At 45.4% G+C, this 16,139-nt stretch overlaps 4 protein-coding genes across 4 annotated transcripts; 3 read left to right on the forward strand and 1 right to left on the reverse strand.

The window, feature by feature from the left end:
- Positions 1-579: 579 nt before the first annotated feature.
- N7537_010957 (glycoside hydrolase family 16 protein) lies at positions 580-1,748 on the forward strand (the record flags this gene model as incomplete). Its single annotated transcript, XM_056902011.1, has 3 exons — positions 580-670; positions 745-1,019; positions 1,092-1,748. 3 exons carry the CDS (start codon positions 580-582, stop codon positions 1,746-1,748), a joined length of 1,023 nt encoding a protein of 340 aa, XP_056747298.1.
- Positions 1,749-3,490: 1,742 nt separating this feature from the next.
- N7537_010958 (uncharacterized protein) lies at positions 3,491-5,428 on the reverse strand (the record flags this gene model as incomplete). Its single annotated transcript, XM_056902012.1, has 1 exon — positions 3,491-5,428. One exon carries the CDS (start codon positions 5,426-5,428, stop codon positions 3,491-3,493), a length of 1,938 nt encoding a protein of 645 aa, XP_056747299.1.
- A 4,820-nt stretch (positions 5,429-10,248) lies between these two features.
- N7537_010959 (uncharacterized protein) lies at positions 10,249-11,574 on the forward strand (the record flags this gene model as incomplete). Its single annotated transcript, XM_056902013.1, has 4 exons — positions 10,249-10,398; positions 10,489-10,855; positions 10,940-11,057; positions 11,124-11,574. The coding sequence occupies 4 exons, from the start codon at positions 10,249-10,251 to the stop codon at positions 11,572-11,574; spliced, it is 1,086 nt and encodes a 361-aa protein (XP_056747300.1).
- A 2,310-nt stretch (positions 11,575-13,884) lies between these two features.
- On the forward strand, positions 13,885-16,105 carry N7537_010960 (uncharacterized protein; the record flags this gene model as incomplete). The annotated part of the gene is made up of 2 exons (XM_056902014.1): positions 13,885-14,090; positions 14,146-16,105. 2 exons carry the CDS (start codon positions 13,885-13,887, stop codon positions 16,103-16,105), a joined length of 2,166 nt encoding a protein of 721 aa, XP_056747301.1.
- Between the last annotated feature and the right edge of the window lie 34 nt (positions 16,106-16,139).

A 16,139-nucleotide genomic window follows, 5' to 3' on the forward strand; every position in this document is an offset into this window, starting at 1 on the left:
GCACTTCAATCTAGCCGGAATGCAATCGAAATATATCCAACATTTATCATATTCCAAACAAGAAATAATTGAGTAAAGAAATATCGACTAAAACCAAGATGCCAGTGTCGGAAGAATTATTACCAGGCGTACGTAGTCCTCCCGCTAATTCCCAACCATCTGGGGCCAACTACGCAAGCTGCCCCGTCATCTTCTATCCAAGCTTTCTTCAGGTGGGTCGCTAATTGATTTCAAGCCACAACTAATACATCCTGATATTCTACACATCTACAAGGTACATGTCTTGCAAGCCTGCTCCACTATGGTACCTATTCACAGAACCAATCGTTATCCCCCACTATGGTGGCTGGATACATCTGCGTCGCGGTCGATGTGATGTCCCAAGGTTGGATATATTGGCGCAGATCTAAGAATAAATAACGAACCGATGTTCATATAACTGTTATTCTCGCTTGTTTACTGAAGCTAAATCCCACCGCTTATAATTCCTGGGGATTCGCCCACTTTTCTCAATTCTTGTCGATCGTTCTGTGCATCCATTACTTGACTCGCTCACTCTACGGCTCTACAAACTCCAATATGGTTTTCAAGTCTTACTACCAGTGGGCTACTCTCGCCCTGGCTGCGACTGCTGCTGCACAGACTACCACCAGCTGCAACCCTACGAAGAGTATGTACTATCTTATCTTATTCGCCGCAGTGCTCAAGGTGAGCGAGGGCTGCTCACTAACACTTCATTTCCAGAGACTTGTCCAGCAGACACCGGTCTTAACAAGTACCGTCTGAACACCGACTTTACCTCTGGATCCCTGGGTCGCTGGAACACCACCGCCGGCACCGTAACCACCACCGACCTCGGCGCCAAGTTCACCGTTTCCGAGCAGGGTGACGCCCCGACAATCGAGAGTGAATTCTACATCTTCTTCGGCCATGTCGACGTCAAAATGAGAGCCGCTAACGGCACCGGTATTGTCAGCACCTGGATCCTAGAGTCCGACGACTTGGACGAGATCGACTGGGTAAGTTCACCGGCAGCCAAAGCCACCAATCTCCAACCTCCCAAAAAGCGCACCCACTAACACCAAAAACAGGAGCAAGTCAGCACTTATGACACCGAAATCCAAACCGACTACTTCGGCAAAGGAAACACAACCTCCTACGACCGCGGCACAACCGTAACCGTCTCAACTCCCGAGGAAACCTTCCACACCTACTCAATCGACTGGACCGCCGAGCGCATCCAGTGGCTCCTCGACGGCGATGTCGTGCGCACACTCAAATACGCCGACGCCCTCAACGGCAAAAACTACCCTCAAACCCCCATGCGCATCCGCATCGGTATCTGGGCCGGCGGCGACCCAGATAATTCCGAGGGTACGATCGAGTGGGCCGGTGGCGAGACCGATTACACCGCAGGTCCTTTCTCCATGTATGTTGAGTCGGTCGATATCATCAACTACAACCCGGCTTCCGCGTACAAGTACACCGATAAGACTGGTGCCTACACCAGCGTCAAGGCTACCAACGCTACGACCTCGACTAACTTGAGCTCGTCGAACTCGAGCTCCATTGCTGCCTCGGGTAAGACTTCTGCCTCGGCTAAGGCCAGCTCTTCTTTAATTGCTTCTTCGTCAGCTTCGGCTTCGGCGGCGGCTTCTTCTATTAGCTTTGTCTCGGCTGCGCCGGTTTCTTACTACACTTCTATCTTTGCCATGGCTATCGGCTCTCTTGTTGCTGGCTTTGTTTAATTCTAGATGGTTGTATTGATCATATAATATGTCAGGGTGGTTTGTTGGTGTGACCTTGTTTATACATGTGTAGATATATGAAGCATTCTTGTTTCCAACCATTCCTTTTTGTTATATACAAGAATATTCCGCGTGTGCGGCCTTGTCATATTATTTTAGCTGGCCTTTCTTTTCAAGATACTTTCTACCTTTCTTTCAGATTTCTGGATTTTCTATGAATAACATGTGAAAGGTACTCATAGGTGCTAACCTAGTTTTTATAGATGTACTAATCGTTTCTATTCTTTAGGCGTTCCTATAAGCTACCGCCTAGATTTTGTCTATCAATGGTACAACTTAAGGATGACACGGTGAATGGGAGGAAATAAGGGGGTCGTCAGGTTGTTAGGTTGTCAGGTGGTATTTTATCAGTGGTTTCTAGTAGGTCATAGTAGGAGGTCTAGATAACTAGTTAGAGGTGAACGGTATAAATTATACCGTACCTAGCTGTTGTAGGGTCATCCTATAACATCCGAGCTTTAGGGCCCTGTCTGAGTACATACTAGCAGATGCTGGTGGTAAGGAAGCTAACGGTCGTTCATCTCACTCGGTGATAAATCAGAGTACCGATATAGTGCCTGAGTACATGCCAACCCGTTCTCCGGGCTGGGTAATACTACTATCTTGGTGCACATCTTTTGGGTCAACTATCATGTGGGGCAGCTGTTCGACTACGTGGTTAGCCAGGGACCTCAAGTTTGTCGAGACCAAGTAATTTCTTCTTATTTAAATAAATGATAGTGTATTACTACAGAGACAAGAAATATATCGCATGTAAGCCTATATCCACAACTCGGTATTTCACCGAGAGGAATGAAAGAGCAACTGCTAAAGATCTTTTAGGGGACCCTTAGTTGGAAGACTGATATTCTATGTATAATATTAGGGCTACTTTGTAGAACAATTTCTGCCCAAATATTTCTACCAATTCTTTCGGTCTAGTTTATAATTGATTAAATTCGGATTCCAAGTGGACCGACTCGAGAAGAAGTTGTGTATAATACCCTTGATTTCAACTGAAATGTAGCCGCCTTTGCATTTAGACCGTTTCCCGTCCCACTACACAAAAAAAAAAAATTAAAAAGAAAAAGAGCTAGAAAATTCTCAACCTTACAAAGGTTGTAAAACAAAAAAAAAAAAAAAAGAATTGTTGTGCATCATCCGTGAATCGAACACGGGCCTCGTCGATGGCAACGACGAATTCTACCACTAGACCAATGATGCTAGTTGATGTGTGAAGATTCTGGTGTTGACTATATGAGTTTATTACATGAGTCTCCTTTCATGTTATTGATTTCTAGATTTCGTAGATCTTTAGTAAATAATTGAAAGTTAAAGTCATGATGGAATATTTGAATACTAAATTTGATTTTGCAATTATCATGTATCCTTCATCGAACACATTATTCCTATGAGATTTAAATTGCATCGTGTATTCTGAAATACTAAACACAACCAGAGATATATAAATCGGAGATGGATTCCATTATTCTTCATTTCTTATGACAAATCAACCTGGCATCATTAACAGATACAAGATAACAAATGGATATACTGAAATGACGCCGATGAGATAAAAATGTAGTTGGTCATCAAGACATTAATAAACGAACAGATACTTCAAATGCAAAAGTAGCCAGCCCCAGTGAAGAAAGAAAAAAGTATGCAACGCAAATGCAACAGAAATGGTATATATAGGGAAATCATTGTTCATCAGTGTTCGGTGGAGAATATACGATATTCGGTATCGCTGGAGAAAAAGGATATTGCCCGTCAAAGTGGTCCAGCTCACTTCCGTCGCCACCGTACCCAATGCTGTCGCGATTGTCATCAATGATGCGTCCGTACTCAAGGAGAAGAAGATAGAGATATATATCAAGATCTTCGTTGCGCAGCGCATGCTGCGCCCATTCTCGACTTCGAGATGCGATCACCTCTGCCTCGAAGTCATGCTTCTGGATGTACGGCTCGCTAACTGAGAACGCATCCACGGGAGATGCCTGTGGTTCCAGACCGAGGAAGTAGGTCATTAATCCGTACAGGTCATCGTAGCGGTTGTCCATGGGGATGAAGTGACGCCAAGGAAATAGTCGGGAGTCATGCCATTCTCGGAAGATAGTTGCCTTGATCCCCAGGGATTTGCTAAGCTGAAAGGCGCGCCACCGTCCGGAGAAGCTGTGACCGTCAATGTCAACGAGGTATTTCGCCTTAAACTGCTCGCTGAAATCCTCGGGCTTCTGGTACGTCCAAATATCGTTGTAGAATGAGCAATCCGGGATACAGCCCCAAGCCTCAGTGAAGCCGACATCGAAGTGGTCCAATGAAAATTTGCCTGGGTAGAATTCGGGGTAGGTATGGTACTGTCCCAGGCTGGTTTCGGAGAGAATAGAGACTGTCTCTGATCTCATATCAGTGCTGTTGGTAATATGCACAAAGCGTTGGCGGTGCATATGCTGCCAATTATCTGCAAGCTGAACGCCCCCAGATGTGACGCCGCGCCAGAGGAGAGTGTCGGCTTTATCGTTCCACTCGTAGTCGTGTCGGGAATTGTACACATAGCGCTTGTCGTTCATGAAATACATATTTGCAGGGAAAAGGATATCGTTGTTCACGCTAACTTTGCACTCGCTGAAGACTGGGATCAGTTTCCTTGTGATGAGGTTGCTGGATGACGAGAACAAAAACCCATGGTTTTCTCCGAGAACGGGACCGACAGTGCATAGATCAGAGGAAGCAGTAAAGTTAGTGACGAACCCACCCGAGGGTGATTTGTATAGCTTGTCGGCATCCTCTACAGTGAGATTGTCATTCCGAGCGGGAGAGTGAGGGTCACAGGAATCTTTGGCGAAGTCCATATATAGCTTTCCAGCGATGGAGAACCAAGATGGGTCAACACGATCCTCGACGTTGGAACCTTCCTTTAACAAATATTTCATGTTTGGGGTAAATTGATCCTGCACATCGCTGGGTAAGCTTCTGGTGAGGGCTTCGGTGCGGAGGTATTCCTGTGTATCCTCAAATGAAACCATGACTCGCGGCTGATCCATAATATTAAGCGCAATATCCATGTCTGGGAGATACCGAGCAATGCGTTTAATCGACTTCCGCAGTGTTTCAACCCTCCATCCTTCAACAGGGGAGTAAACAACTTTCTTATTGCGGATTTGCAGACCTGCAATGCCGTCGCTGGATTGTAGCTTGGCTGCCATCTGTCGAATTTCCGCCGGAGGAACCGCCCAAAAAGGCCGTAGATCGCCTGTAATCTGCTGGAAGTCATCCACATTATGCGCCTTCTTTTTGCGTGCGAACATGTACCATTCCTTGAAACCGGGAGGTGGGTGTCGTCCATATTTTTCACGATATTTGGCGACTGTTCGGCGGAAATTTGTCGAGCGACCATTATCATATTCCTGCCATTTTCGGTTCGCTTCCCTCATTAGGTCGGCGATAGGGTGCTCATCGTGCGCATACTCTCCGAACACGGGACTCGTTGAGGTGAAGAGGCCCAGATTAGGGAGGCGGATCACAGAGTTGTCGACAGCATGGGTGAGAATTAGGAGGTTGACGAAGCATGTGGAGGTTATTGCGCAGGCCAATAGTAGGTAGAATAGCCTGCGACTCCGAGGGAATGAGCTGAGCATTGAGAATGGTTCCTGAAATCGGGAGCTAGGTTCCAGCCGCACACTAAATTTCAATGGCCTTGCAGGGATTATTGACAAGGGCAAGCACGAAGGCTATGGAAAGGAGATGAAAAAGGACATGATTGTAATAGACGCCTAGGAGTTGAGAGGAAAGAAAAGAAGAAGAAAAGTCCCCATAACGCCCCTAAAGTCTACTAAGTCTGTCTCCAAGACGCCAAGGGTCGGCAAACAAACACCATACTTGGAATAGAGTTCTTGGCTGGTCTTTTTAAAATTACATATAAAATATTTTATTTGAGAGAACTACATAGTATAAATGACCTATTAGAACAATAAATACGGAGTACAGTACCTATGAACATCATATAGAATATGTTGTTGTAGATCTCCTTACAAGGGGGTTGATCAAAAAAGATCCAAGGAACGTGGTCAAGCAACCTGTGGGCCCAATCAGGAACCATCGGCGTAGACGGCCGAGCAGATGCCGAGATGGCCGAGTCCAATTTCATTCGGACACCGACGGTTTTCCCTTTCCGCTTTAGTGCTCACCCCTTGCCGCTCTTTGCTCACTGATAAAACTAAGCATCACATAAGCAAAGTTGGAGAGCAGCTAAGTCAGCAGCTCACCTCAATCAAATGCACCACGCTAGCCCCATCCCAATGTAGTCGTTCGCCCAGCATCTTGACCGTTGTCCCCTTAACGAAAGTCTGGTGTTATCAATGTGGCGGCCGGTCCTGGTTGTTTCGCCTCTAGCTGGGAGGTAAATGCATAGTGGGGCTAAATTTATTAGTTTTCCTTTCTACGGCTATACTACTTTTTAACTTGTCGAGTCTCGTATCTACGATGCTATCTCTATATAGTTGCGGGAAATATCCAAACCTCAATTTTTGGTTTGGTGTAACAACATCTAGGAATATCCTAGAAGACTCTGATTTGAGTGGCTTGCAAATATAATCTAGTTTAATTCGGATTCTTTTCTTTTCGCTTGATTTTTAATAGACTATCGCTCTTACTATCTACCGCTTGCTCCTAGGAATACGATATCAGTTCTAGCGACCAAAACACCTATAAAAAACCTATCGACCATATCCACTGAATAATCTAGCCGCCTAAAACGAAATTTACGGCCCCTTATCTGCCTAGCATATTCTAAATAGTAGTCAGAAAATACCTTACTATAACTAAATGAAGTATAATAGGACTTCCTAGGATCTCTCAGACATTTTGTGCCACCACAATATGATTGGTGAGATAAAAACAGCTCCTAGGAGCTTAAGTACTAGTACCTATTCGCAATAACTATAGCTACTAATACTAATAATCAATACATATAAAACAACACTGATCCCTCCCCCTTAAGCGAAAATACCCAAGGTTCAAGCATTCCTCCTCAAGGCTTTATAAAGTTTCCTTATAAGTTTACCAAACTTCATTCTAGGTCTGCCACTTTTTAACCCCTCAGCCAGAGTAAAAGCCTAACACGATACTTTTGTCACGATCTATGTGATCACATGCTTTGTCACATGTGAGATCACAAGCCGGCCACTACTCCGAGCATTTACTCATTAAGCCAAAAAGGCATAGCCAAAAATAAGTTCTAGAACTCAATTTAACTGTAGTGGTATATATATATATATATATATATATATAGGTGTCCATATGTTATGGGATCACACATGCATACATGCATACATGCTTTCTTTGTTTTTTGTTCTACAGATTGCTACTAGTCCTAATCGGAAAAGAGAGTATGTTTGTTAGGTGGGAGGCTCTACTATTTAAACCCAGAGATTCCCCACCTGCTCTCTCTCTCTTTCTCTCTCTCTCTCTTTCTCTCTTTCTCTCTCCCTATCTTTGTTATTCTCGTTGGAATGCACTCTTTCTTCATTGATCGACCTGGCACGTAACACCGTATAGTATAGTCGTTATATCCGTAGGAATTTGCCGCTCTATTTCCGTATAGTATTGCGGGTGCCTAGTATAAACCTCTAGATTAGCGTTAGAGGATAATATATATTCTATACTACGGACTACCTCCCCGAAGACCAATTTTCTGCGTCGAACTCCGTACGAACTATATAGAGGAATATCTTTAACCGATATCTTAGTTATATAACAATACTCTATTAACTAATCCCGCGATTATAGGCGAGCTTTGATCGGATTGTTCTTAGAGCACTAGATAGGGGGTTTTCTGCTAGGTTTTATTGAGTGAGGTTTTGAACTGATTAGGTTGAGCCGTGATACTATTCTTATTATCTATAAAGCATTTCTCAAAGTTAGTCTTATCTCGTTAGTTATCTTCCTTGCTAGAAGTAGCACGACCAAAGCGGCTAGTCCTACTAGTCTGCTTTCATACTTAAGATCTATACTTTAATTACCACTAGGAGCATTCAAATGGTTTCTCAATGATGTGGGATCTCTTGTTGACACTAATTCTTTGCGGAATTGGTTGTTTCATCAAAGTATCGTTTCCGGTCGAGTCGGCTGTGGATCCAATCGGGAAACGATTGTGGAGGGGTTGGGCAGCCCATGACCTGTGCCACTGAGTTGTCCATATATTTCAATAAAAGCGTTGTGATAGGTTCCAGGAAATGCTTCTACTTAGGAACGGAGCACAATTAAATGACTTCCGTGGCCGTCAAGCATCAAAAGCCGATACCCCCCTTCGTACGCGAAAAAGTAGTAGGAATAAAGATCTTTTCAAGCCAGCAATTTCCAATTTCATCAGAGGTCCATCCATTAGGACTAACCTCAAATCGCCAATCATCCGGGAGGCCGTCGATTCAAGACTTTACCTTAAAAAAACACGCACCCCGAAGCATTCATACACTCGATCGCCGTCACGATTTCCAGGTTGTAAAAGTGCTCGCCGACCATAGTATTCGCTTCTCGTAATAACATTCGCGGTTGCCGTAAGCCCCATGGGAAAACCGGTCTCATCAAAGTTATAAACGTTATCAAGTCCGAATACATGGTAGAAACCAGGTATTATACCGGAAACATGATGTGACATTGAGTACCAGGCAACCATACAACAGTGTATATTACAGTTAGTCATCGATGTCCGCACAGATTGTTGAATAGCGGGTTTTGTGATTTTAGTTAGAGTTGTCAACAGTGGTCATCTATACCATACATTGTTCGTACACCAGCTTTCTGTCAACAAGATTAAACCACTCCGTAATAATTTTCGGATCCTCACATTTCGTACGCTCGTAGTTATACCATTTTGAAAACCGGGAGGATAGGAGAGGATGTCGTTTCAGATAGTTCGTTACCTAGTTTTCGCAGTCGGAAATAACCGGGCGAGTTCCGCGCTTTTCAAGCAAATGGTTCGCCATTTCTAGTACGGTAGAAGGACGGGGGGCTGACCTACGAGAATCTATAGAGAGAATCTATTTTTGAAGAGATTCCTCTTCAATTTCAGTCAGTTTATAGTTATTAGGGCGAGAAAACGCGCGGGCGGGGATATTCTTTAGACGGTGGAGGTAGACCTTGACAAGCCCTGCAGCACCAGCCGATTTTTGGTCCCGACCCCGCAGCACCAAATAAACTCTGGCGCTGTGGTGCGGCGACCATACCTATTTAATCAATAAAAATTACCTAAATAAGAAGGTGATCGGCATGATATGCCAAGGCAGAACTGAAACTAGCGCCTTGGCGGGACTTGTCAAGCCTCGGAGTTGATTTCAGAACTTTAAAACGACGCGCTGCTTCAGAAATAACAATGATTTCTTCATTTTTGATAGGATGGATAGCTAATAAGATCATACTCTCTTGCTCTATTGAATTTCGAGAGCTTCAAGAGCGAATTGGTGGCATCGTGGGTGGTTGAATTAACTAAGTGCTAATTCTGCGTTTTGGGCTCTACGCCGCTTGTACCAAAGCTGAACAAGAATTCGTAAGGTTGCTCCACTGTTCCATACAGTTTTCCACACATTTTCAGCCTAGACCGTTCTAAAGATATACGTAACTAACTTCCTTAAGGGGAATTGACTTCCACCACGTTTGTTCAAATAAGGTATCGATAAGCGGCTAAAATTCACCTGGGCTAATGATATGATATCCGATTCGTCCACCTCTATTTCTTACATGGGAAAACGGCTAATATGCACAAGATAAAGTTCGGCCCCACTCTTGGAATTGACCAGAAACAGGCGAGTCAATACGAAGCGGGATACAAGGAGATCTGGTGCTTTGATATGCTGGCACAAGAGATATTGATAGGAACCTTGGAAGGAGGGGGGAAATCCAAGAAGCTTCCAGGCATTAGGACTGTTCCGAGAAAAAGTCAAACTGGATGATTACGTACTACCTTACTACTTCGAATTGAGCCGAAGGATTCCTGTTCAATTAAGAACTACCGGTCTCGTCGGCATATGTTATATCCTTATCGTAGAGATCTACAACTTATGGGGCAATCCTCCATTCATGACTCAGTCATGCTGATATCTTGTGAGATATCAATGGCCTGTTCGAAGCTCAAACCGGGGCATGACTCAGATACGTAAAAAGCGGGCCCGATAGTTAAAATATATGCTCCGCCAAGAGCCGCGATTCCATTTGTGAACCAGGGAATAAAATGAAATGACCCTTCAACGTTTAAGGAGAAAACTAGTGTGTCTGGTCCAGATTGTTAGGAGCCTCGTTAGTTGATTTTACGATCGACACTGTGAAATATTGATAACGAGTCCGGAACCCAGACCTTCGTTGGATTTTTCTTGCTTTGCTATATATACCGTGTCGACTTCACGGCTATCAAATTCCTTTGCTTTTAGGGGGATGCAATGGTCACCGATCTATGACACCTCTCATGATGGCTGCTCCCACTAGTAATCGGATGTCAGTCTTAGAGGGCACATGGGCTCTTGGGGCCATTGCAATCGTCGTGGTGGTGCTCCGGGTATTTGCGAAAATTAGGCTTCGCCATCTCGGAACAGACGATGCTGTAATGATTGCAGCTCTGGTAAGTTCATGTTAATAAACGGGGGCTGGGGGAAGGGGGGGATGATCATACAAGTTCCATCTATTCTAACTTATGATATGTTTATTGCAGTGTTTCGCCCTCGCCGCATCGATACTCTTCACAATCTCAATTATTGACCACGGATTCGCATCTGGTCGTTCCGGGGTCGATGAGTCCGCTGCTTTCAAGTTTAATATAATAATGGAGGTCTGCAGCATCGCAAGTACCTGCCTAGGCCGGGTTGCATTTATCCTCTACCTTTTGCCAGTTCTTTCAATAAGGAAAGTCTTTAAGATCAGTCTATGGGTACTGCTCGCGGTGCAAATAGCGGCAAATATTGTGATGATTGTTCTCGTTTTAGCTCAATGCCGCGATATCCGTGGGGTTTGGAATGCCGAGTACGCTACGGACTGCATGGAAGACACTATCCAGCTCTATTTTGGTTACTTTCTCTGCGGTATGTCCATCCACTACTAAAGGCTTAGTCGCAGCTAGGCAGAACAAAAACTTGGGGTTTCTAACTAATGATGTCAAATTATAGTCTGCAACTCCTCCGCGGATTTGATGCTAGCAGTCTTTCCGTGTTACATCTTCTGGGATCTTAAGTTGAAGCCGATCATCAAGTTCAGCCTTATGGTACTCACAAGTTTGGGTCTTCTGTATGTACCTCCCTTTATATGGTTGAAATGACCCCCTTATCTACCCTAACTTACGAACGAATATAGCGCAACAGTCGGTGCTATAATGAAGACTGTATATCTTAAACAAATCTTAACCTGGGTTAGTGCAGCCAATGGAATTAATCTTACCTGCTGGGCTATGATCGAATGCTACCTCGTTATTATCTCCGCCTCCGTCCCTTGCCTTCGTTCGCTAGTGGTTTCTTCCGTGCGCCAGTTTTTCGCAAGCGACAAGTCCAGCACTTTGCCTTTCACTTCATCGTACAGGAAGAGAACAGCAAGCCAACAACGCACGACGAATCGCGTACACACGAATCACGAGGCCTCTGGGAGTAGGCAGAATTTCTTCTCGGGTGCACATGGGGAGGAAATTGAGATGGGGACTACTAGGACTTCTGTCAATGCCAATGAAAGTGACGATGGGGCGGAGCCAGGGCGGGATGGAATCGCAAAGACGGTGGATGTTAATATTACTTGGGAGCAAGAGCGCGGCTGACACAGTATTCCCTAGTATGTTGTACAATATATATACATGTGTTGAGATCTCTCATTAGTCACATGATGTGTCCCTACATTTGTAGTAGCTAGTTCCTACCTTTTCTCCTGTACAACTATCGTCACCCACAATACATTACATTATGCTGTTTCATGATCTAATCTACCTAGTAGACTCTAACAACATGGACAGATTTATACTCGGGAATAATTTATAAAATGTTGTTATCGTCAATGATAATATAGATAATATACTCTCATGCTCTCTTGCTCTAGAAATTGGAATAGCTGGCATCCCGGAGCGCAGCATCCGCACCAATCAATTCTCGGATCCTCTAAGATAACAGTTTCAGATTCTGTCCAAAAATACTTCAGTATCAGGGAGTAGGCCGTCTAGGACAACATCATGCGGACGGCTCCCTTGAGGGGATGGCCTAGGCTTAAAACGCTAACAGTATTATACTACATTCATGATTCCTCTATATTAAGTACAAGGCCTCCGAAATAATCATATTAAACCATTAAATCAGAAATTTACAAACTAAGCAAATGCATACTTCCAAGGGTTTCTGGTCCTATGGTGTTGGGAAGGCTACGCTGGGAAGATATGGAGAAACATTGTGTTGTATTGTGGGCGAAGTCCAAAGACAGAGAAAAAAACAAGTAAGAAGAAGAGAGAGTTAGCTAGCTGTCTGGTCCTAGTTATCGCCCATTTTTGGCCTCATGGGCCAGGCATTAAACACATATTTTCACCGGTCAAAAGGCCGGGTAACATGTCGCCTCATTTCTATATAGCGCTTCGTGATATTTACAGACGGGGCTGTGGGGCAGCTGCCATGTTGAGCGACAGTCGTAATTGTCATACACCAAGTTGCATCATTTTCATCTTTCCGTGTATTTTCCTAAACAAATTTATTAATTTTGGTACCTCTTCGCTGCTAAGAATTTCGCTCAGATCAACATTTTCGTAGCTCACATTTAACGACCGCGACAGGAAAGGCCAGAACATGCAATATTGCTTTTCCTACTCATCTCTGATGTCTTGGTGGGAGATCTTGGCGTCAAAGTAGTGGACAACGGATTTCCTAGTAGTACATGACGTCCTGTAATTCAGCAACTGAACAAATCATTTCCTTTGTTTCAAAAGCACCGTGATACAAAAGGTCAAACAACTGTTGCTTCGACTGTTTTCAGACAGCAATCAACATGTGGATCAGGAGTGGTGCTGCTCGAATGTGCAGGTACCTGGCGGGCGTTTCATCACATAGGGCATTTCATGTCACTGGGATGGGGGCTATTTCGGGACCGCATCAAATGATAAGGGTATACAGTGCTGCACATTACCAAGTATGGTTGTTATATCTCCATGTCCGCTGTATTTATACTAAATACTATAGATACAGAACTGGGATTGTGAAGCCTCTTCACTTTTCCGTGTTGATCTAGAAAGTGTAAAAATATCGAGACTAGCCATTGTTTCGGGATGCTAGCACCTATGGACCTCTTCTTCTGCTGCTACCACCCGTCGATATATAGCTTCCGCCTCATCATATTTCCCTTGGCTGTTAAGCACATTGCCAAGGTTACTGACACTGATGAGCGTGTATCATTTAGTTTCACACGTCATCATTTCTCAGAGGCGATATGAGTGAATAACTTTGCTGAGGATAGGGGCCATTAAAAAACAGGATGATCAATAATTAGGTAGATTTTTAGTTGCTGACGCTACCATCACAGAACAGATAGCTAATAAATAATACACATATCACGTGGTTGAAATTGTTCCAGGTTGTAAAGTGAGCAAGGCTATACGCTTACCAAGCGCTATCAGAGTCACTAACTAGTTAACGACTCAGTGAGCACTCAGTGAGTATGACCTTGAGCCCCCTCATAAAGCGGCGGCACCCCGACGGGAAATCCGCATCCGCGGCCTAAAATCTGGTACATACAGGTACGTATGTACGTAGTCTGTACATATTTTGAACCAATTATTTTTTATTTCATATTTATTTCACATTTATTTCACATCTTTTACAAATTAGAGAATGGATCAAGGACTTCAAGATTGATCGGCACCAGACTAAATATTAGGGTTATTGTTCCAAGCTTCACGAGCTGGAGAGACATTCCTGACTCAGCTCTTATGTAAGCCAAGCCCCCAGGCCTCAGGCATAAAAAAACCCGCAGCTAATAGCTGTCAATGCGACTCTAACACGCCTTCATTGTAACTTTTTTTCAGCACGCACAATTTCTCCCATGCAGATGACGTGATCAACAACTCCTCAATGGGTGACTGTCCCATTCGAAAAATATGGCCCTAAAACGTACTCGCGCCGCGCTCGAGGCCGACCTTCAAGCAGAGCAATCCCCATACGCCTTCTATGGAACCCCGTTACCACCACTTGATGAAAGTGTTCGCGATGATGGCTCCTTTGTGCCACTATGGAAACAAGAACTGAGGGACGAACATGGGAGCAAACGTCTTCATGGCGCTTTCACCGGTGGATTCAGCGCGGGGTGAGTAGCTCTGAACCCAATGACCTTTGGAAGGACAACCACTAACGTCTGCCAGATACTTCAACTCCGTCGGCTCGAAAGAAGGATGGACCCCTGCGACATTTGTTTCATCGCGTCAGAACCGTGCCCAGAAGGTCGAACAGAAACGGCCCGAGGATTTCATGGACGCGGATGACCTGCGAGAGCAGGAAGAAGCCAGACAATTACAGACCGCCGATGAATTCGCCGGTTTCGGCTCGACGGAGCTAGATGCTACACGCAGAGCAGGACTCATGGATATATTGAAAACGGGCGGAGAAACCATGGGAGTGAAGCTCTTGAAAAAGATGGGTTGGCGCGAAGGTCAAGGAATCGGGCCTAAGGTGCGACGCAAAGCCAATCTGAATGACAGCTCTGCTCCGGGTGGCGGTGTGGGAGAAACATACCTTTTTGCTCCTGAAAACCCACCCATGGTTGCTTTCATTCGCAAGACCGACCGCAAAGGTCTTGGGTTCGAGGGTGAATCGCGCCTAGAGTCTCACAATGCTTTGCAGCCCATCCCAGATGTCGAGGATTCAGATTCGTTCTTTGGGGGCCGGTTGGCTATCCAAGGGAAAGGCCAACCCCCAAAGCCGAAGGAATCTCGGCGGGGAGGACTCGGGGTTGGCCCGCTGAATGACACGGGGTCGGACGACGAGGATCCTTATTCTCTAGGTCCACAAATATCATACAACAAGACCATTGGAGGGGATAAAAAGAAGAAGAAAAAGGGCAAACCAGAACCAACAATCGCGTCATCCAACCCACTCTTGAATTCAAAGCCCGTGTTCATATCGAAGAAGGTGACGGCATCACGCGGGATTGGAGGTTTCCGAAAGTGCCGCGACGGGCGCCTACCGCTAAATGGATTCATTCTTGCCGATGCCATCACGGGGCTGTCGATTTCAGAGAAGAAATATGATCCTCCTGCGATACCTGAGGACTGGAAACCAGCGAAGGAAATCTCGTCAGAAAAACGGGATCAATCGAATTATGTCTCTACAGCTGACGCCGCAAAAGCCTCCTCGCTTAATCCCACATCTAGAGCAGCACTTCTAGGCGAGGCCCAGCTCCCTGGAAAGTCTATCTTTGATTACATGACTCCTGAGGCACGAGATAAGATTGCTAAACTTACCGGCAACGCCAATTTACCTCCGGCTTTAGGAGAAAAGGCACCCGAAGGATACCAACTCCCTGAATCACAAAGGCGCAAGGATCTTTGGGACCTCGTGCCAAAACTCGACAAACAGATTGCCGCCCAAGCCCTAACTCGGGCCGTTAGTGGGTGGATGCCTTACCAAGAAGATGAGAAAAAGCGTGCACGCTACCAAATATTCCTCGAAGTTAGTGCTGGGACACGCTCTACCCTACCAGAACGAGTGGAAGGTTCCAGCACCGATGAATGGGTTATGGAGATGCAAGAATTTGGTCGAGCTGCCGAGGTCTTCAAACCCATGTCCGGAGTTATGGCCTCCCGATTTACCTCGTCTTCCACCGCACCCAAGGTTGTATCGGATTCCCCTGACTCTGCAGAATCTGGGCTCAGCAGACCCGCTGAAAAGCCAGACGACCCTGCAGTAGCGGCTGCCAAAATTGGCATGTTCGGCCCAATGACCCGAAGCACGATTCCCTTCTACCCAAATCGTCTTCTATGCAAGCGATTCAACGTCAAACCACCTGAGAATGTGCAAATTGACCCCGGCGAACGGCCTGGAGCCTCCAGTTCCGGGCCGGGCACGCGCTTCCAGTCCGCTGGATTCCAAGCTGGCACTGGCCCCAAACCATTAGTGTCGCAGGATATCATGAACCAACTTCTCATAGACTCGTTAGGTTATCTCCCTACGGCAGATGGTCTTGATCCATCTGCAAGTGGCCAGCCTGCTATAGCGGCGCCACCCCCGGTAGTTGAACCTGAGCGCAATGATGCCCTGGAGGCAGAGCGGCCCGGCGATGCAGTTTTCAAGGCTATTTTTGGGAGTGATGACGAAGATGACTAGAATTAGGCGTATTTACATAATCTAATGAGAATTC

The sequence above is a fragment of the Penicillium hordei genome, assembly GCF_028827395.1.
Source record: "Penicillium hordei strain IBT 12815 chromosome Unknown utg000006l_segment0_segment0, whole genome shotgun sequence".
Taxonomy (NCBI): Eukaryota; Fungi; Ascomycota; class Eurotiomycetes; order Eurotiales; family Aspergillaceae; genus Penicillium; species Penicillium hordei.